The sequence below is a fragment of the Porites lutea genome, chromosome 6 (genome assembly GCF_958299795.1).
Source record: "Porites lutea chromosome 6, jaPorLute2.1, whole genome shotgun sequence".
Classification (NCBI taxonomy): Eukaryota; Metazoa; Cnidaria; class Anthozoa; order Scleractinia; family Poritidae; genus Porites; species Porites lutea.
Window position 1 is genome coordinate 24,352,188 of NC_133206.1, and position 23,216 is coordinate 24,375,403.

Consider the following 23,216-nt stretch of genomic DNA (forward strand, 5'->3'; position numbering starts at 1 on the left):
TTTGTTCTGTAGCCGTGAGTCGAGAGAGACTGATCACTGACTGATTATTTTTATTTTTAAAAAATAAAGATAATAGTGGGTACTTTCTAGTTGCGTAAACTCTTTTTATTAATACATTTCCTGGTAACACTCAATATATTACTCAAAAAACGTATTTGGTCAATCACAATTGGCATCATAAAAATAGGTTTGCGTTGTGAGAATTATAAGCTACCCTGTATCCCATAACCGTCTACACTTGAAAAATGTCCGTTGAAAAAACAAATCCCTGTACACGAAAATTATATCATCGAGGGGGGCAGATGTTGCAAGAACAGTTTTTAGCAAGCTAATTAGCACAATACGTGACCAAGGTTTAGTGCCCGCTCGAGTGGTGATGCTTAGCAACGGGGATTCAACTTGAGCGCAAAAGTTTTCAATCAGCTGTACCGGATTTTAAGGTCTTCAGGCTTTTCAGGAATTAGAATATGACTCAGTTTGAAGGTAGGCAAACTCTTCTCGAGACAAATTCCTTTTTGGTTATAGGCGACAGCATTACATAAAGCCCGTATATGTGGGACACCGTCAAACGGTCGTGGCCTTTGAAATTTTGAAAGCGTACGTTTTCAGGGGTTCTTGTAAATTTCTTCGTGTTTTTATTTAATCTAGAGCTGTCAACTATGTTCCAAATGATAGAAGTATAGGCAATTTTACTCTTTTTTACTCTTCATCGGAATCAAAGCAAACTGTTTACATTCAGTCGTACCAATGAATGGTTTCTCCTGACTTGTCAAGGTATGGTTTCACTTGTCAAAGTTTCAGTTTATTTGCGCAAAAAAAACCCCTAAAGTATCTATTTTCATGTGCAATTGAGCGAGTGGTTTCAACTGGGATAGGGTAGTTGATGGGAATTATAGTGAACTGTGTCATTATTGATTATTATGGCGTTTTACCCGGCTATCATGACAGATCCAAAAATTATAACTTCCGCAGTTTGCAATGTTACGACTTCCTTTCAAGGAAACAGTAACGGTTAGTGTCACTCATGTTTGCCTAATGTATCAAAATCATCGCTCGCTGCAAAAAAGAAACTCTTTTGGATTAGCATTGATTACAAACTTTAAGTTTGTATATGATAATATTACGCTATACCATATGTTTTTAAAGAAAAAAATGTCTATTTTCATAGAAATTTTCAAGGCCTGGCACGCGATTTCTCTTTATTTCTATACGTAGTCAGGCCAAGCGCAATTTGAAAAACTACAAAATGTTTGCTAAACCTTTCTTAATTCTTCCCCCTTTGACGTGCTGTCTAAGAATGTTTTCCGGTCTGACCATCAAGACGTGAATGCTAAAATACAATTCCCTCTTTTGCTTTTTCTAAACAGGTTGGCCATTAAAGAGGCAAGAAAGATTAATAGAGGGAATTATAGCGTATTCAGCTAGCTAATAGCCTTAAAGATGACGACCTCGTTCCCTTCCACCCATACAAAGCAGTCTGTGACAAATTAACAAAGCACTTACTTGCTCGACTTCGTTGCATCCCAGAACAATGATGGCGCAGGCAAATTTTACCGAAGATGAAGACCAGAAAACATTCAAGAAAATAGACTGTTTGGCGGAATTTTATACCAGAGGGATAAATGGCGAGCTTATCTTTCTTTCATCTGTAAATATTATTCTGTCCATTGCTGCATTTCTGGGGAACACTTTGATCCTAGTCGCCCTAAACAAGGAATCTTCACTTCACCTGCCGTCCAAACTCCTGTATCGTAACCTAGCGATAACTGATCTCTGTGTTGGTATCGTTGTGGGGCCTTTGGCTGTGATTTATTGGATTTCTGTGTTGACGGAAAGATGGGATATTTGCTTTTACGTAGATTCGGCAGTAGGCTTCGCGGGTTATGCTTTGTGTTCAGTGTCTTTATTCACATTAACTGCAATAAGCGTTGACAGACTTCTCGCCTTGTTGCTGGGGCTCAGATACAGACAAGTTGTAACTTATAAAAAAACATGTATAACTGCAATTTTCTTTTGGATTTTGTCCATCGGTGGATCTGCCTTTTTTTTTTTTTTCCAGTTATTATTTCATCATTTCAGTACTTAGTTACAGCTACATGTCTAATCACCACAATCTTATCTTACACAAAAATTTTCTTCTTTCTGCGGCATAACCAAATTAATGTGCACAAGCATGTTACTCCAGGACAATTAAACCAGTCACTGAACATGGTTCGATACAGAAAGGCAGTGAACAGTGCATTGTGGGTGTAGGTAACATTGGTAATTTGTTATCTGCCGTTTTGTATAGCAGTAGCTTTGACACCTCAAAAGGAATACGGTTTATCGGTTTACCTTGCTAGGCAATTTACGTCTACTTTAATTTTTTTAAACTCGTCGTTAAACCCGTTGCTGTACTGCTGGAAGATCAGAGAAGTAAGGCAAGCTGTAAGAGAAACATTAAGGCAACTCTTGTGTTTATAATTATTCGGAATTATCAACGTAGTTTACTATGTTTTGAGCTCCGTTACATAAATCGCGCCGGCGAAATCCCCGTTGTTATGTGTGAACAGAAGCCCAGTCCGGTATGGTTTTGGCGCCGGCGCAAAAGCCATCCGGTATAGTGTGAATATCGCCATGAAGCCTTGACAAACGTTTCGTGTAGGAAATGTTATTTGTATACGAAAGCGAGACTGCTCATGAGTGTTTGACAGAGGCCTTTATTCTAAATAAACAGAGAACGCATTCCATTTGTCAGAACTGGCCGGCCAGCCATTTCCGTCGAAATGAGAATTTCACTTTTCGTCAAAACTATCCAGCCAGATCAGTCAATTCCTAAATAATATGCATGGCCCGGCTGATGGGTCTATATAGCAATAACTCTTTAAAATAGCTGATTTCATTTACGAAATGAACGGTCCGACACTGAGGCTAAGTTCTGACTTTTGCAAAGCGCCCTGAATTTCGTATGATTATGCTTCATGGGTTGAACTACTCAATAGAAATATCTGAGGCCTGAATGTTCCATCTGTCGACAACAAAATTAAACCTCTCTCATCACGCTAAAATTGATAATTTTATTGTAAAGCTTAATCTATTCCACTAAATGGTAATAAAACTATGGTATTGCATAAATAAATTTAAAACTCTGAAAAAATTGTACATATGTTTTTGGGGAATTGATGCTAGTTTAAGGATATTATACAATTCTGTTCTTTACGTCATTTGTTAGAATTATTGTCCACGTATTAACTTTTAATTAACAACTCCAGATGGACAAAAAATACTGTACAATGATTTCGCGCCATGAAAGTCCACTGCTTTGCTGTATTTGTCCGCAACTTGGTCAATTTTCCGGAAAAATATTTGCATTTTACGCATGCGCACTGGACAGCTTTCAATATAAGTAGAATCCTGTTTTTTACTGGCCTTGATAAGACCCTTGATAAACCAACGGACCATTTTTCGAGTTCTAAAGTCCTTCGCCTTAAAGCAAGGCGTTAATAACTTGTTTCCAGAGAATTAAAAAGTCATTTTCACATCAAACTTAGCAACAACCCTTGTTTTGAAAACGAGGCTTAAGGTACCTCAGATATGGCCTAGTGCTGACACCTTCCCCTTACTTTGACCTCTATCATACTACCCCCGCCCATTCTGGTGCCTATAGCGAGGGGGTGGGATGTCAAGGTAGGACACTTGTCACTGCACAATTTTAAAGGACTCCTAAACCGATCACTAGATTCAAAAGCTTAACTCCGTCGACTTCTGATTTTGTATTTTCATTCACTTTCCATGTTATATGCGATATAGTATAAACATTGCGTGTCAAACCAGAAGCATTGCAAGTGATGACAGCCCAGCTACAAGCACTTGGTATAACGCAAAGGAATATTACTTGTCCACTATCTGAAAATTCACGTACGGTACATTGAAAAAAGTGGTTAAAATATTCTTGTCATTGATTGCAAGTCCTTTTGCAAGCTGGATTTTACAGATCGACTCTTGATTTTGTTTTGTTATTCCTTTCCAATGTTTTCCTCTAACAGAATTCCATATTTTTATAGTCACACAAAGAACTGTGACTTTACAATAAATTGCTTTCAAATGGTAGCATAGTTAAGACGTCAGCCTTTGTAAGTGTGAAAGAGGGGAGAGACAAGGAAGGTAGAATGAGGCTTACGATAAGTCACAGCCTACTGCAGAGGGGAAAAAGTAGCAGAGGTGACAGAAAACACAAGAAATGGAAAATCAAAAATGATGTGAAAGCGAAAGAAGTAACAAGCACATGGGGTAAGAGAACCACAGAGGAGGAAGCCGCCAGCAGGTGGAGCAGAATTCTCATTCCAGTTCACTTTTCCTTCCCGTCTTATTTCCTTTAGTCTTGCTCACCTCTTGAGGTCCATTTTACATTGAGTAGACACGTGAAACTGAATCCCGGATTCATCCAAGTGTCACCTAACAGACCAGTTATCCAATTAAACATTTGGTAGGTGCACTCTTAGATTAAGAACTTTCAGAGCTTCATCAGGAGTTAATCTGTATACCCCAGCATCCTGCAAGGCAGCACGGGACGGAGGCACGTCTTCCTTTTCACAGATGGCATTGTCTGGAGACGACTTAAGCAAGTCTCTTAATAGCACAGCGGAGCCTGGTAGAAGATTTAACAAGATACAAGCTTCTTTGACCCTAAGGAAGAAAAAGAAAAAATTACACACCTGCAGTGAGTTATTTACACCGAAAAGCGACAAGTGAGTTAGTTAATACAAAAAGCTAATTGAATAGGTTGTTAAGCGAGAAATCCCTACTCTCCCTGTCGTATGGAGGAGTTTGGGTTCAGAACTACAGTATCAGACAAAAATAGTTGGGACACTTCCACCCAACACTGTTATTTTCACTTCTGGACCGTCTCCTCCTCCTCCCAATGTTGTTTATCGCAGTTAACTCACCACATTTTACACACCAACATTGGGAGGGCAAGAAGGCCTCAAAGTGTCCCAACAATTTTGACTGAGACTGTAACTCTGAAGCTTCAAAGACTCTAAAACCGAGTAGCTAGGATCAGAACTCTGTTCAGAACTTTAGCTCCAACTTAACTCGTCTAGCGAACGTTAACAGAAGGATCGTTTCTTAATTTGTCTACTTACTCTTTGAAGAAATTCTCTGGTTTTTGGGTGTATTCCAGAAACAATGTAAAGAGATTCTTTGTCAAGTCAAACTGTAACTGGGCTGCCCCTCCTTCATTAAAGTGACACTGCAGAATTATCTGTAAGGAAAACATAATTTTCAACTGCAAATAAGCATCATGAAAATAATAACATTCGCTGTTTGCTACTCCAAACCACCGATTCGGGTGAAAAGTTGAGAATTTCAATTGATTGTAGTCCTGCACGCCGAATCCGAGTGAAACAAAACAATTTCAACATGTGTCAGGTCAAAATGCTGCTAAGAACTGCAAGAATACATCCTGAATAACAAACAGTGAAGGACTTTCAAGAGGGATTTTGTTTTACATAAATCCTTCTGCAACACGGATTTCAAAAACAGATTCAGGAAAGAAATCTTCTTTTCTTTTACTTCTGCGTTTGATTTAAAGTACCCTAAGGTATGCTTAGGGCAGTTTTTGCATCCTCCCAGAGTACAACTCCAAACACATCTGCCTTCTGCATAGCTAAAGTTTGCCAAGTGATTGGACCGCAACAAGGTTTTCTACAGCCTCAATGTTTATTTCAGTCACTGGAGTGATGACGTCCAACACTGAAGTTTGCTAGTTATTAGGTATAGCAACAGTTCATATCTCTCACCTCCTCAAATATAAACTTGTTTAGTGCTTGTGCAAGTTGTTTCCATACCACACTGAAGATACTACTTGCCAGCTGTTCTCGGAGAATTTGAAACCTTCCCTTCACAAAAAGCAACATTTCACAAGCTGACGAGGATAGAGTTAATAGAAGCACATCCTTTGGATGAGGAAATATGTGCCACCTAAAATGAAACAAATGAATTATTACGTTAAAAGCTGATGAAGACATCCCCTCATTCTAAGATAGCGGAACAGACCACAGACATGTAAAATTATCACACTTCAGTGGAAGTAAAACTGGATCAATCTTTATATCCGTGCAAAGCTGCATTAAGGCGCAGAATTATTGTGAAAGACCTGCACGATTACTGTCCTACTTACATGAAAAACCTACATGGTTATTGAAAAAAGAAAAAAAGTGACAATGAATGTATTTAGCATGCAAGTACTGATTTGAGGGCACTGTTTATTAACATCTTCAATAGAAGCGACACCGCCATTTCTATGCGGTCATCTGCGCCACAGTTTATCATTAGCAGGACAAAAGTAGTACCTTCTTGCTGAATGAATGTTTGTTCAGCCCTGGGAATTGAACTCGCTGCCTACAAATCTGCAGACCTTTGATCGAACAAGTAAGATAACTCTACCGCAGCGAGGAAACACGCACTGCAACAATGTTTAGGGGTATCTGGTCACCTCGCAACCAGCATAATCGCCACCAAGAAGTCGACTCGCCACCAATCAACTCGCCACCAATGGTCAAACATTTAAGAAAAGTACGTGGGAATATACCTGATATAAACCCAAACCCACATTGGTTTATATCAGGCTTATCTCATTTATATTTAACAATTTTGTCAGTTTGTTGCACCGAAAAAAAGTTGATACAGGCCGACCAAGTTGTAACAGGATGTACATGTATGGGCAGATAAAATTCCTCAACTACTTATCATTGGATTAAACTGTACAATGCTACTCACTTTTCTTTCTTATATGGTTTGCTTAACATCCGGAACCCGTGCACAATATGATCAACGATAACTCTGATCATTTGTTCTTTTAAATCCTGCAGGGACTGCAACACACCATCAAATACACTTCCTGTCACTGGGGAATCCCCCTCTTCTTCTTCCTTTTCACATTTTTCTTCAACCTTAAAGGCTGCATTTAGAGTTTTCGCACACTTTGAAGAGTCCATGGATAGATTATGGTGCTGATTGAGTCTAAGAAATAGCTGAAAACATTAAAAATCATTAACATTTACTCAGTCTTAACAATAACTATAATTAAAAGATAGGAAGAAATCCAAGAACAGTGCTCAAAAAATAAACTATTAACTTGGACTTTAGGTGTCAATTATAGTCCTATCTTATTCATTTTTGGGTTGTTCAAACACATTCACAGTTAGAATATCAAAAAATTCATGTAACGGTTCTCAAAATTTGCCAAAAAAATTGCAAAATCTTCCTACTGGTAGTAAGGTGCTGTAGCTCAGGATTCAAATAAAAACTTTATAAAAATATTATAATTAAAGAAGTGTTTAAGTAATAATGCATTGACAACAAGATACCATTTGCTCGCTCCACTCCTGAAGTATAAGCTTGATGTAATCAGAAGCATTCAATACAGAGCAGTAATGTAAACCAGCTGGTGCGAAAGAGTTCTCCTCTGCTTCAAGACTCAATCTGGAGATAAAACTCTCCAAAAGAAAGAGCTGAACTTCTAAAAATCGCTCCTGGTGTGAAACACCAGGTAAATTTCTATACCGATCTAGTGAGAAGAGAAGGAAGAAAAAACAAAACAAAAGGGAAGAATAAGAATAATCTCATTCTCATGTTTATAGTCGATGATTGTTCCTCATTTGCACATTTTGAAGGAAGTACGTTAAGGACACAGTGGGTCGGAGAAGGGGGGGGGGGAAGGGGGGAGTATTCAACCCTTCTACTCCTGGGGTCAACAAGGAGAGGAAAATGTTGTTCTGGTATCTGAGTCTGTGGACGGAATCCCATGGTGTCGCCATTTAAATGGAACCTCTTAAGCATGGTTGCATGGTACTTGCATGGTACTGCATTGACTGGTACTGTTGACCTTGATGCATTTTACAAACTGAAGTCTAGGATTGTTCTCAAATCTTCATATTGGCCACTGGCCACTGTGTAGAAGGCTCAACAGACTTACAGTGGAGTCCTGCTTTTTTGTTTCTTATAAGGAAAGTTGTTGTTACAACCTATTTCTGTTGTCGTCTTCTCCCTCAAACAATTTTGATTGTGATGAAAAAGACTGACATCATCAATGCAATGTCCCCAGTCACATTACCTGTTATAACCGTCAGAAGAGTCATGAAGCTTTCAGCACATTCTGGTGTCCGTGTGTCATCTACATCCCCCACTTCTTTATATTTAGGTGTCCAAGCTGATGAAGAAGCTAATACTGATTCCATGTTTGATATAGCATCTGAAAGACATAAATAAAACTTACATTATTTTATGTAGGTTTCTCAAAAGGATTTGAAGTAGGCATCCACCCTTAGTAGGCGGTTGTGACAAATGGAGAGGCTGTAGTAAACTAATGAGGGGATTGAGGCGTATTTCCAAAGAAAATTTTTAAATATGGAAGCTCCGAAAAGCATTTTCGAGGCCATTAAGGCCGCCATTATTATTGCAAACTGTGTAAGACTGGAATTGAGTAACTTATTACCATGTTTAACTGTGAAGAGCTGGGCCAAAGTGAATGTCACATACCCGGATGTTTACGCGGTTGAAAACATGGAGGTTGACAAGTATGGAAGCACAAAAGAGTTTAATACTTGTTTGGTCTTGATTGATTATTTCGTAAAATATATGACAAGGAAAACTCAATATCAGAAGAAGGGAAAGGTAGAAGACTTGGTCACAATGCAAAGTACAATGTAAGTAGCTACAAATTCCAAAGTAGGCGGCGGTCAATCACTGGCTGCCGGTTTCTATTGCAAACCCTGTATTAATGGTGGAACCCCACTTTACGACCACCCCGTTTGTACAACAGCCTCACTAAATACTGCAACCATGCTCTTTTGATCCAAAAAAGTAAAACACTGACGGACCACCTTCATATTATTACAAAGAGGATTTTATGGCCCATTGGTTGTCGCATTAAGGAGTTTCCAAGGTATTGTGACAAGTGGTAGTCATTGTAAACAGGTTAACCTGTAATGTTAGCTTCAGTATTAATTTTAAGAAGGAAGTAGTGTTATAGGAAACAACATAAATTATTATCAAACTGCGTACATGAGGTTCGGCTTTTAAAGCTTGACATTCCAGCTATCTTTGGAATATTAGAACGGTATATAACAAAAAGGATTTATTTTTTATAATTCATACTTAAGAAACTAATTTATGTCATTTTTAATAATAAAGAAAATGGAAAGAATATAAATAAATTACTGTCGTGTTTAATAAGTTAATTAAAATCTGGCAAACCACTGCTGACAATTTAGCTCAGACAAAAGAAATACAGTGTACAGTCAAACTTCCATTTGTGACAACTCTCTATAAAGCGACCACCTGTACAAAACACCAAACTTTTCCCAGTCAAATCCCTATAATCAATCAGAACCTCTTGTAAACGACTGGTGGACCACCCCTTGTGAGGGACCACAACTACTTTTTGACCCTACAGTTTCATTATTTTTCATTGTTTTTAACCACTTGTAAACGACTACACCCTATAAAGTGACCAACTATCCAAAACAACAGAATTTTTCCCTTTAAATCCCTACAATCAAAAGCCATTTTAAATGACCAAGTCTTGTGAGAGACCATGACCACCACATTATTTCAGATGAGTAAAAAAGAAATCTCAGCCAATTCCCGACACTACCGCCAATTATTGTTAGTATCTACATGAACAGACCACTAAATACAAGTAGCTACTTACAGTTTCTTTCTAACTCTAGCCACCTTGCCAGACAAGAATCAGTAGTAAGCACATGTAAACAGCCATGTTCTGTTGAATGATAATTATGAGCCAAACCAAGTTCTTTGTTAAATAACAGTAGTTCATCAATAAAATGGGAAAATAAAATGTCATCATCTATTATTTGAGGAATGCTATGTTCCAATTTCTGCACAACAACTTTTAATAATCCAGCAATAAATTCAGTCTGAAAAAGAAAAAAAAAGGTAAGTACTCAGTTAGTCTCCTTCGAACCTACTTGGGCCAGAGTCACACAATGATCCCTGGGGACTGAGCATTGTATGACTTGATCCTTTCTTTTTTTTATTAAGGAACAACTTTTAATGCGAAGTACACTAAAGTTGATATGAAGTTACACTAACAAAATGGCCACAAATTCACTCTCAAACAATGGTTTTCAAGAGATTTTTATCCAGATAAAAATACTGCTAAACTTGAAAACTAGATTAAAGTAGGCAAAACGTTACAAGCCAAAGCCACTTTTCAACAGTTTTAATGTACTAATTGGTCACAGTAACTTAATAAGCAATACTTAGTCACTTGGGAAGATTTCCACTTTATACCTACACTTCGTAAGATTATTGTCAGCGGCAGCAAATCTTTGTCATCCTTCCCCTTAAAATCCTTATTTTAATTAACTAAATTCTGTAGACATTTTGCTCCAGCCTCAAATGACAGTTTACACTAACTTGTGGATGCATTACGTATTATTTTTTGTTGTCATTTATTGTTTAGAAAATTTAAGGGAGTGTCAGTATAAATGAATTCAAAATTTATCAACATCATTATGACAGATCAATAGGTAGTACCGGTACATGTATTTGAGTCACATGTACACCTCTGTAAACCCCAACACAAATCCACAGGGTTGATGGATTATTAAACAGTAGAATTAACTTTTGACATTAACTCCCTCTCAGCTAATCAGTATTCATTAAATTTTGATACAGTTCTCTACTGGTTGTTTACATTAATTAATTTTACAAGTTAAGTACATGTACGATAAAATATTCACATCCAATTCTGATCTGTATGGGTTTTTACAATGGCCTGCTTGAGCTTTCACACTTGTAAACGTAAACGCATCTCCCACTCATATTTTATCAGTAAAGTACATACATGTACATGACGATTGTTTTTGTATAATTCCAACTATTTGATGCGAAGGCTTCTAAATAAATAAATAAATAAATGAATAAACAAATACATGAAAGAGTGAATAAAAAATAAGTTAAAAGTTAGACCAAGCTACATGTATTAACAACTTAAGCACAACCCACCTTTGCATCTATAGATCCAAATTCAGTCCTTTCAAGTATGGGTTGTATTGTGTGCTGAAGAAAATCACTGTGATTCTTGATCCAATTCAGGACTTGAGTAAAATACCATTCAGGCTAACAAGAAAACAAAATTACCCTTAAATTCCACAAATAAGCTCCTCCTTGCAGTCCTGGCCTCAATTGTTCAAAAGTTGAATAGCACTATCCATTTGATAAATCACTATCCAGAACTTAGGGTAACCAATGCACTATCCACTGGATAGAAATTTATCCAGTGGATAGCGTTATCCGCATTTTGAACAACTGGGGCCTAGCACCTGTTTTTCAAAAGTCCCGGTAATTTTTCATGCCTGGAAAGCTTATTTGTATATGATGTGTTTACATTCAAGATCAAAGTTTCAATAATTTTGAAAATAATACAGTTTATCAGTTAATATCAGCTTTATTGGAAAGCCAAATTGACTGGTTTGTTGGCTAGGAACTGTGCTACTATTCAGCAGTTTTTGATGTTAAAATTTGCTTCCAGGCCCAAAAAGTTTCTAGGTCTTTCAAGAAACAGGTTCAAAACTAATAATTATTTGGGAATTGTCTTCATATACAACTACACGTAAACTACATGTATACCATATGGGAACCTTATGAGACAATTCCAAACATGAATTTTGTTATTTATTTATTTATTTTGTTATGTTATTATTTCCTCCATTTATTTATATTACAAACCATTTATATTATATTACAGATTCAAACATATCATTCATAAGATTAGGTATCACTGAATTCAAACTTAGGTCCCACCCATAACTAGGTATTGCTTCCCTGCTAGAGGGGATAACTTGTTAACTTCTTGGGTACACTGTACCTTACAGTACAAACAATGTATGTTTGTTTGAAGTTGTTACAGTACTTCTTATAAATCACTTTAACATGGTTATTTTTTACTGTTGTTTATAAAAGTTTTCCTTTGCTTTCATGGGACATTGAAGAATATCACTTTTGTGAACTGAACTCCCTGATGACACATCATTATCATTATCATTATTACTATTATTATTATTAAAAAACACAAAATAAAGTTATCATTATTATTGTTATCATTATCATCATAATTTATCATTATCATTATTATTATTGTTGTGGTTGTAAGCGTAAAAATACTGTTACATACACCTGCTGGGTGGTTTTGAACAGAACACTGTGCAGTTGGACAAACCCTAGTTCATATGTAGATAATTATTAAACTGTTTTTATTTCAAGCTGTAAAAAAAAAATTGCGCAAGAGTTTACATGCATTCCTTGATTAAAATAAGGTCCGTAAACAATACATACCTTTTCAAGATTATTTGTTTGCTTATTTCCATAAAAATGAAAGGTGAACCTCTTTCTGAAGGGCTTAAGTAACCAGTCTAATGGGAGCAAAATTTCACTTTTATCCTCAGCAGTTTCAGACGATGTTTTGTTACTTAAGTTTCAGAAAGTAAAGTTAACAATTAAGGATAATCAACATTTGAGGATACATGTATGACTAACAGTAATATAACACAACTGATAAATATTGATATTGAAACTCATTGACTATTAAGAAGGTAACCTTAATTTTGCATCTACCAGTATCCAAGACTCACATCATAAGTGATCAATTGTGTCCCATCTACAAAGAGCAGAGCATTATTTTAGATACCATGATGTCCAACTTGTAAGGTGCAAATCCACTTGTAAACTGGCATTAACACTGTATTTGGACAACACAAACCAATCCGTACAAACAAGGATATATATACGCTGTCAAGCGTTAAAACGTTGTTACTTCAAGTGAATCACTCCAATATGATATATCGAGTGACTTCATACAACAAAAACACTCATCTTGTGATCTAAAAGGTGGGAAACAAGACAACAGGGAACCCAGCTGCAACACCCAAAATGCGTTGCTTGCAAATGGCTACAAAGGTGGATGTTCAAGTTCACACCCTGACCTAATTAAAGGTACCAAAACAACACCTTGGGGTCTACTAGACTTATATTGATCACTGTGGGTCCTGCATTTGGACTCTCAATTAATATCTCTTCAGTAGAATCTTTTCATCAACAAGGCATCAACTATGACCTCAGATCTCATAACACCCTGAGGTCCCCACTGGTACATCTAAAAGAATATAATGAATGGATGTATTGAATGCTTCAATATAAGAAAAAAAAGGGAGACAAAAAGAAAATAATTTATAATAAAATGTGTGTGCATGTTGTTATCTCTATTAACTTGTCATATATAGTATAATTACCAACTACATAGTATATGATTGTAATTGTGAATTATTTGGAAAATGTTGATGTTCCTGCTGGTATAAGACTCCAAATCAAAATATTGTCTTGTCTCATTTTGTCTTGTCAGTACCCCTCCCCCAAGCCCCCACCAGAAAGGAAGGAGACATGCATGGTATATGATAACATATAACAGCTGTGGCAAGCTTTACATAGGTGCAACATATAGGGCACTGAGAAATAGACTGGGCAAACACCAGAAACAAACAACATCTGCCATCTATGAACACCAGTCCAAGACCCACCAGGGCACCATTAAGAGGCAGGGGCCAGGGATTTGCCCCAGCTACTAAGAATGTACTCCTTGGCTTTTTTCATAGGAAAATCAATTAGCTGTTTGATTCCCTGCCTACTTGTTGTATTTACCAGGCAATTGAAAACTTAGTGACAGCCCTGCTCACCATGGGAGTGGCCGGGGGTGGGGGGTGGGGATTCAAAACCTTTGGCCTGGATACCATGGGAAAGTCAAGAAGGCATCCACATGAGATGCCCATTGCCCAACCTTAAACAAAGATAAATTAGGGCAATGAACTGTCCAAAATTTTTAATCACTTGGTGTTATGTGATGAAAGAAAATAATTTCCATCACATGACTACTTTAAAGACAGTCAGTTGGCTGCAGATGGTGTGAAAAATTCAAAGTTTAATTTGCACTAAGAAACCTTGCTGAAGGATTTTTTCATTCGATTCTAATTTTACCAGATGATCATGCTCAACCTACCTATGAAACGACTCCTGGGTTCAAACCTTTCATTATTGTATACTAAGCAGCTTATGCATGTAAATACACTGTTAATTCCTCTTAAACATCATTTAGGCCTAAACCTTTATAATGTATGAAGGCAGTATTTGACAGAACATTATAAAAACAAAACCGTTTAATAAATAACAGTAACAATAATAATGAAAATAATGCCTTCAACCATAAACCATATTTTAACCATAACTGTTTTTGCAGAAGAAAATTTACATGACTCCCAAACTGTCCTCAATGTACAAAGTATTCTGTACTTGTAAAACCTGTCCTTCACTATTCAAAACAACAAAATCAACAGAATAAACTTATTCTTTTGAGTATCTGAATATAAGGATACAATTCTTGCAGTTTAAGCAGGAGGACAAATACATTTTCAAGTCTGCTGTAGTCATCAGATGTTGTGGACAAAGGAGGTGCATTCGAAACTGAAGTGAAAGGCCACTTTAAAACCTTCATGACATCATCAAATTCACTACCATGGGAGAATAAAAGTTCATTACAAAAATTTACTTTATTCCTGTTACCCAGTAGTTGTCATTGTGGCCTACATACATGTATAAGCTCCCTTAAGAGGAAACGCTAAGGAAAAATATAAAAATGTTAGTAATTGGAGCTTCTTTCTCACAGGGATGATCATTGTACTGAGCCACTTAATTGTCAAAAGAGCAATCATGTACAACAGGAGATGGGAGACGTGAGCAGAAGCTTATGTATCCTCACAATATTATTATAATATTACTTATTAATTAATTGTAATAATTTCTTTTTCTATTAATTTTTTTTATCTCTTGTCCAGCTTGGAGAAAGTTTTGAAACTCTCACCAGCAACAGTTCCACAAAATTCTGAAATTAAAGGGAACCAAGGTTTATGGTGTGCCAGTTAGAGTTATTACTTATGGATTACAAAACTCTCCTTAATGGCTGATTTTCACTAGGAAGGAGTCAGAGTCGGAGTCGGAGTCACAATCAGAAGTGTACAACTTTATGACTTAGTGAAAACAGCGTTCTGATTCTGCTTATGACTGGCGTCATTTACAATCAAGTGAAAACTACCTAGGTTGTTAGAGTCACAAGCAGAAGAAGAAGAACTAATAAAACCATTCTGACTCAGATAATCTGGTTTTCATGATCACTAGATCATAAGCGGAACGAAGAGACGAAGTCATAAGCGGAGTCAGAAGAGTCATTCTGTCACGCTTTACTCTGCTTACAACTCCAATTTTGATATTCACAAGGTCAAAAGTGCCCTTACCACGCTGCTTACGACGATTCCGACTCCGACTCTGTCGCTGGTGAAAACCACCCTTACAAAGACAAAAAGGGGAGCGATGGCCCCATCCATGCTTATGAAATAACTCTATTCATCACTTATGTAACATGAGAATGGAAAAGTTAATTCCAGACGCTGATTTACCTTGCTAACTTATTGAGGAGAATCTTCTGCCAATGTAGATGCATCTCCTTCACAAACTTGGTCAAGTTACAACATCTTGAGTCACTGAGAAGTTTAGCTAATTCAGACAGCACTGTCAACTGTTCTACAGCCCAGTTTAATTGACCACTTTCTACAAACTGTTGAAGCTGAAAACTGAAAACAAAGTCATGAATACATCAACTCATTCACAAAATCAACAGTTCAGGAAAGGGGTTTACACTTGGAGGGGCCATGCATGCACCCTCTACTGCTATATATGTGGACTTGATAATAATTATCAAATACACTATTTTTCAACATTAAGAAATGCTCATGCTCATCAAAAATACCCATTGTGCAGGATGCAAAGAAAGTCAGTTTTACAGCTTGTCATTCGGGCAAGTTGCAGTTGGCATGTACTAGCCCATTAGAGTCATTTTGATGAACAGGATTGATTACAGTTTTTCTGTACATGTATGTGAATTTTATTTGCCCGTCGGGCAACTTAAGAACAGAATTCACTAACTTGATAGCAAAATCTACTAGTCCCGGGCTATCGGACATGATTTTCTCTACATGCTGATTGCAATGCTGATATTTTCACCATCAGAGTGATATCAACTACATGTAGTCTTCACTGAGCTTTTTTTATGGGGAATAGGTTGACAAGGAAAAAGTGTACAAGGGGCTATGTCAGATGGAGAGCATGCGCGCTGAGGTTATGCAAATAACTTTCAACTGTCAAAATTCTATTGTTTTTAACGCGTGACTTTCTCTATCACATCCAAGGCTCCCAAATTTACAGAGACGTTTACAAGCGAATTGCGTTTGGATAAGGGATATTTTGATAAAATTTACAGAACGTTTCTTCTCTGGTTATGCTAGATTAAGTTTTCTCAATTTCTTTGTCACGAATAAAAGTGTTAAGATAATTTTACTTGTAGTTTTGAAGTAAAAATGTATCCAATTCATAAAAATAGAGTGCAAACAAAAATTCAACAACAACACATTGTTGTAGTGAACTAAATAAATCAAAGTTTTATTTTATAAACCACCTACAAAAGACTCTAGACCAAAGATAAAGACCAAGAATGTTTCAAATCATTAACAATTAGACTTGTCTGTCACTAATGATTTTATAATTTAGATGCTGACAGAACAAAAGAGACACTATTTTTGATATCTTTGTTTTGATGTTAGGGAAACACACATTGAGCGTGCAAAATTGTTTGATCGTGCCGAATCACTGCAACGTCGAGAAAAACGGAACCAAGTATATCACTGGTATACTACTCCATTGTAAGCAGTCTTGAATAAAAAGGGAAATCTCTGTTAGAACTTGAAAATGTTGGACCGATGTTTGCAAGTTTGTTTTCACTGGCTTGCACATGTGCCAGGAGTGACATAGCCCCTTTAAATGTTCAGTGACCATTCAAGAACAACAACTCATAACAAAACTGCCTTGAGAAAAAACTTATACTATATCTCTAGTTTCAATCTGCATTTTAAGGTAGGTAATCATGACGAGTAGATGATAACTGGTATAAAATAAAGGTTAGCATTTTCAAAAGATGTGGCCTCTGGACTGCAATACTTTTAAGGATATGAGTGTTGCTAGCATTGGCAAATTTTTTGTAGTTGCTATACCTTACTGATTTAATCTTCTGTATCCAGCTTACATAAGCACGAAATCTTTCCACCTCAGCAATCTGTGTAATTAACCCAGACAGCCTTTCAACCAAAGGCTGAAGCTTTTGAACATGGTTATCAACTTTAACAGTCAGCTCTTGGTGCTGCTCATGAAGACTCTTGATCTCCTTCACTGCTGAGCAGCCCTTGTCAAGGACATCTTGAATCTTCTCAGGGGTGCGGCACTCTGCCTGCCACAACTAAAAAAAAATATTAAGTAAAAAATATAAAGCAAACAAAAAAACTAGAGAAATAACATCAAATGTCAGAAAAATGCCACACGAGTTTAAAATAACTCACAAGCATAGGACAAAGAAAATGATATCATTATAGTGCAAGAAGTTTTTTGAATTTCTCATTTGTTCGCATGGACATATCTTTAAGTGCTGGAGTATTGGTTTTATTTACTAATAACGCTTTTTCCAGGGAATTGGATTACACTGAGAAGCTCTTTTGATGAACCAGAAGAGGTCACATTGTAAAAATTAGTTAATTTTTATTCTTGATTACAGTGATGAAATGGAACTGGTCTGGCACTGATTAGTGCACGCTTGAAAACAATTTAAATTTGTACTTTAGCTAGTATACAATTGTCATGTATAGTTATAGTTTTGGTGAGAGCTCCTTTTAACAGGAGTTTTCTCATCAGTTCAGTGTTTACGCTGTAAATGTTTTAATTTGGTTTTTTCTGTTATGAATAATTTTCTGTTAATCAGCTAACTAGTTTTACCAGTGTTATATTCAGTAAAGTCAGTAAATCAGTGTATGCAGTCAGTTTTCTGTTCCAGTTTACAGTACCATTTATTTTCAGTTTAGATTTATTTGCTTTAAGTTTAATTATGATTAATGTTAAGATCAAATAAGTCCTCCATTAAATCATATGATTGACAGTATCCTGGTTAACATATTATTGTGTCAGTTCTCAAACTGCTCATTAATTAAGTGGTCTTGATCTTGACTGAAGACATGCCTGGTTTAAAAAACCAAGATAATTCTAATCTCCCATGGAATATGTACAGTTCTTGAGGTACGCTTCTAATTACATATTAAACTGTGCAGGAAATAATTTCGTATTGGAGTAAGTCAAGTACAAAGGAATGCAATAAGCAGATGTAATTCACCTTCTGAGAGTCAGCTTTCGCTTGTAGTGTCACATGACTTTCGGTGTAAACAAACCCCCAAAGTTTGGCATTGGTTTCACCCATGTGTACAAACTTCAAGTCGCTATTTCAAGTTTCCGTTTATACAACCGGTTTTTTCCATGATCTATAGTCTTTAAAATTTGAATATCGAATAGCACATCCGATCCCTTCTTACCCACCTACTGTACGTGGTCGAACCACAAGTCGCATATTTTGGTGAAAAAACACCCGAAAGTTTGGACCCTAATATCACGCTATATACCGGTAAACAATGGTTACAACAAAATGATGTGCTTGTGGTACTTGTAGAGACAATTCCCAATACCCTCAGTCTTGGAAAAGAAATTCGAATGGTGATCCAGTTAAGTTTTTCCATTTTCCTGGCGCAGTTAGACAAAATAAGAGATGGCAAAGGTGGATTACTGGATGTCATCACGGTGACTCATTCGTTTGTGCAAAGGATAGTTACATTTGCAGTATACACTTTGTTGGTGGAAAAGGCCCAACAAACGAGTATCCTGATCCAATATCAGCTGTTGCCAGTAAAGAAAAGGTAAGTCTGTCAGTTTTTCTGTTTATAATACTATTTGTCATTTGAAATATTTCATGCCGTGCAGAGGTTATGCGGCTCAATCGCAAACGAAAGGTATCCGATGAACCGGGATGCAGATAAAGAGAGAAGCAAGAAAATACATTAATTTATACCTTAATTAAAAGTTATGTGAAGAAAATTCTTACTTGGACGAAAACAAAACTATGGTATCACTGGTCATGGACTTTGGTTGAACAGTTTGGACATAGTCCTTGTAGATTTGAAGTCCAGAGATATCCACACTCTCTGAAGGTGGGGTAGGGGTACTGCACTGGGACAAATTTATATATAAGGGACTTTGTGAAGTTCCAGTAGTAGCTGGCTCAGGGCTTTTATCTTGTGAACTGATCATGACATTTGCTTCTGAGTGCCTACAGGGCTGCTTTGCAGAGCTGCTTATGTATTGCTCTGAAATGCTGGAATCTTGGGAAGAGCAAAATGCTTCTTGTGATGAATCTGCTCAGGGAGACCGCCCCCCAAAAAACAGCAACAACAAAAAAAACATACTGAGCACGGGATCACGCATGAACCGTAAATTACAAGAAAACTTCAGAATGAATGGAGAAATTACTAAAGTAAGATGGAATAAGTTAGGACTTAAATCTTTACAACTACTTACCTGGAAAGGATGTCGTGGAAACTTCACTTATTAGGAAAGGGAGAACCTGACTTGACAATGGACATGAAGCTTGGGTCACAGGGTACATTTGTACCTCAACAGTGAAGATTCCCTTGTTGGTCCACACAACAAAGATGCACAAGGTGAGGCCGCTTACAAACATTTGAAGCTGAACTTGAAAGTAGCAATTTGAACTACATTTTAAAGCAAACTTATTTCCATTTTGAATACCACCAATTTCTGGGGTCAAGAGGGCTTGTTTTGGGTGCAGATCCCTGTGTTTCCAAGGTCATTTGTATTCAACCACTCTTACTGGGCAACCATCAGAGCACTGACATTTCTGAATATTGTCCACACTAGCACCAAAGAGACTTGGACGGGGAGATTAAAAAGCCTTTTGGGATGAGCTTTAGCTTGTGATGAGTGTGGCTTGCAACACGCTGATATGCCTTGCCAGCACTCTCTTCATGTAGCAACCCCCACTCCCTGGCATTTTGTGGTTCTCTTTCCACCTGGATGGGAGGTGGACATGACTTCACAAGACCACTTTCTTCTACCAACTTTTTGGCATTTTCAGCTGGGTTTTTCTCAGGTGTATTTTTTAAGTGGCATATTTGTTTGGCAAACTCTCAAAGATACTCCTCATCTGGTGGATTTGTGTCTTCAGGAGCACGGACATCTTTTTCAATGTTTTGAGAGTAAACTTGCTTGCATTTTCTCTTTTCATGGGAAGGTTTTTTGCCTTTCTCAATGACAAGATCTTTCACTTCACATGCTTGCCTCCTAGCCCAAAAACATGGGCTACTTGTTACACTATCTTTGCCACGAGTGTTTAACAAATCCTCCAGAGCGTACATGGCAGCTGCAATATGCTTACATCCCCCATCTCGACTGCCTTTACACTTACATCGTGCTTGGAGTACACTGCCGCAGTTCGCACCTCTGCCCTCGAGAATAAACCAGAGATCGGAATAGTCTTTTCTGTCGTCCCTGTTTAACTTCATGAAAGGCTTCACTTTGGCTACGTAAACATGGACTCCCTCTTGCTTTAACTGAGTAGTAAGCAAAGATTCCACGTAACCGTCATTGAATAATCTAGAGTCATCAAATGACTTATAAGCGGCGATTCCCTGTTTATTGTAATTGGTGGAGTGGTAGATTAAAATTAATGGTTAAAAATATCGAACAACCCCAATGGTGGCGAAGAGTTGAAGTCGTTCACGGTCTTCAGGGAAATGGGTCAGGAATTACCATATCAAGAACGATATAAATGTATCTACATCATTTGTTTCATCTTTTTCAAAGTTTGGGTCAACGGGTAAAACCATTCATTTGACTGCAGAAGCGATTTCCACCAGCGAAGGGTTTAAATATCCGCTCACCAAAATGCCGCGATCCTGTAAATATTTTTTAAGTTCTGCCACATTCATGGGCTGCTGTTCTTCTGCATTGACATTTTGACCCGGATGATCTTCTAGTTTCGGGGAATTAAAGCGGAGAAAATATTTAGCTGAGCAGGAATTCGTACTTCGCACAGTATTATATTAGAAGGAGAATAAAAAACGGATGTTCCATTTAATTTTTGAAGACTTTAATAGTGACTTGTGGTTCAACCACGTACAGTACGTGGGTGAGAACACATGTTCTATTCAATATTCGAATTTTAAAGACTATAGGTCATGGAAAAAACCGGCTATATAAACGGAAACTTGAAATAGCAACTCAAAGTTCATACACGTGGGTGAAACCAATGCCCCAACGTTGGGAGTTTGTTTTATACATCGAAAGTCACGTGACACTACACGCGAAAGCTGACGCCCAGAAGGTGAATTGACTTATTTCATTATCATTTTCATTAATTAGTGTTGTATTATTAACTTCATTTTGAACGCAGTTGATCATAAAGATTAATGGACTATTGAAAAAACCCTTTTTTTAACCCCGTAATGCATAAACAAACAACAGTCTTGAATCTATATCACTCTACTAATTAACTTTTTGACCTTCGAACACGATAAGCATGGCAAATATGTGGCCATCATTTTTGGGTTTCGATTTACTACAGAATACATATTGTGAGAAAACAAATAAGTTAGTTTTACCCTGAGTGAAACTTTTTGACGAAAATTAAGACCTAAAGTAAATAAAGAAAACTTGTGGTCACCTTTTTAGATTGTTTGAATTAAAGCGATATCGCTTAAACACGTGAAAATATGCATTGCCAGGCTAGAAGCTAAAAACGTAAGCGTAAGTTTACTTTCAACTTTAGCGAATTGTTGGGTAACATACCTCCATTTCGAGACATTTCTTTTTCATTAAAGCATCTTGAAGAAGAGAGTAAATTTTAGACGTGGTTTCCTTCTCTACTCCTACATTTTTGTCCAGGAAAGCAGTAACTTCTTTACTCAAATCCTCCTCCTCCACTGTTTCGTTCGCCATCTTGTCCCTTTGTTCTTTTGAGGAGGACTGGGGTTCACTGAAGCCAGCCCACAACTTCCGGTGCTTCGGATCACTCCCGCGAAAAAGATTATGTTACCACAGCTAGCCCAGGCTCGAAATATGAGCATCGGCGAACATCGGCATTGTTGCGTCACATTCGGAATTTTAGGATTTGTATGGGAAAAAAGCCTATCATTTCCGTCACCTGCGAAAATGAAAGAATTTCAATGACAAAAACAGCTTGCCTTGCATAAAATGTGTGTTACGTCGCTCCTGTGCCGGTCCATGGGCAGATTTATGGCCGTTTCATGCGTTGTACTGTAAACAGTGTTCTTTTTGCCGATGTTCATATTTCGAGCTTGGGCTACCTGTGATATTACGTGACCTTTTTGAGTGAACTACGGTCGAAGACCTTTAGTCGAACGGATGCCAATCGAACCTCCACTAACGGCCAACTCTCCAAACAGCCGCTTCTTTTTATCCCGGCGGACAGTCCATACATTCACATCTCTCTACGACGGCAACGGCCACTAAAGCGCGTCCCCACGACCTCTCGACAACGGCCAGTTTTTTCAGCGACTTATGGCTAAGTCAAGAATGTTCTTTCTAGTGCCGTGAACGAGTTTCACTGGAACGAAGAAACCCGGTAAGGGGGGGGGGGGGGGGGGGTACTCCCATACATTACCTATACGGGTATGTGCCGCCCAACGGGGTCGTGATTTTGAAGCAGTCCTGATTTAGAACGGGGTATCCATTTCAGAGGCGTTTTCTAGAACGGAGTATAATATTTCGAACGCACGAAAGCTCCAGTTTTTTAAGGAGCCATTTGAAATTATTCAAGGACAGATTGCTTTTAAAAATACGGTTCAATGCGTTAACCGAGCAAACTGTTGTACTCTTGTTGCACCCTATAGAACGAGTATAAAAAATTGGCCCATTTCTAGATCGGGGTATTAGTTTTAGGGCGAATTCTAGAACGGGGTATAAAAAATTGGCCCATTTCTAGAACGAGGTATCAATTTTACGGGGAATTTTTTTTTAGAACGGGGTGCCAATTTGGAGTCCCGGGCGGCACATACCCACCCAAAAAATACCCAAGTGCCCCCCCCCCCCCCCCCCGGGCGAAGAACTTATCCAGGCTACATGTAAAGCACTGTGTAAAGTCACCACTTTACTTAACAAAATGCGTGACTGATCTCGTTCAAGAAAACAACCCTTGACAGCTTTAT

General features: G+C 37.6%; 1 protein-coding gene and 1 pseudogene across 1 annotated transcript; one reads left to right on the plus strand and one right to left on the minus strand.

Moving 5' to 3' along the window:
• The first annotated feature begins 1,507 nt into the window (after positions 1 to 1,507).
• Positions 1,508 to 2,528, plus strand: LOC140942060 (melanocyte-stimulating hormone receptor-like; annotated as a pseudogene).
• A 508-nt stretch (positions 2,529 to 3,036) lies between these two features.
• On the minus strand, positions 3,037 to 22,049 carry LOC140940455 (RAD50-interacting protein 1-like). Its single transcript, XM_073389430.1, has 13 exons — positions 21,838 to 22,049; positions 17,154 to 17,395; positions 15,507 to 15,680; positions 14,430 to 14,564; positions 12,343 to 12,475; positions 11,014 to 11,127; positions 9,695 to 9,920; positions 8,096 to 8,233; positions 7,350 to 7,549; positions 6,760 to 7,013; positions 5,781 to 5,961; positions 5,124 to 5,242; positions 3,037 to 4,665 (listed from the first exon to the last, which is right to left on the minus strand). The coding sequence occupies exons 1-13, from the start codon at positions 21,985 to 21,987 to the stop codon at positions 4,455 to 4,457; spliced, it is 2,277 nt and encodes a 758-aa protein (XP_073245531.1). The 5' UTR covers positions 21,988 to 22,049; the 3' UTR covers positions 3,037 to 4,454.
• Positions 22,050 to 23,216: the final 1,167 nt, after the last annotated feature.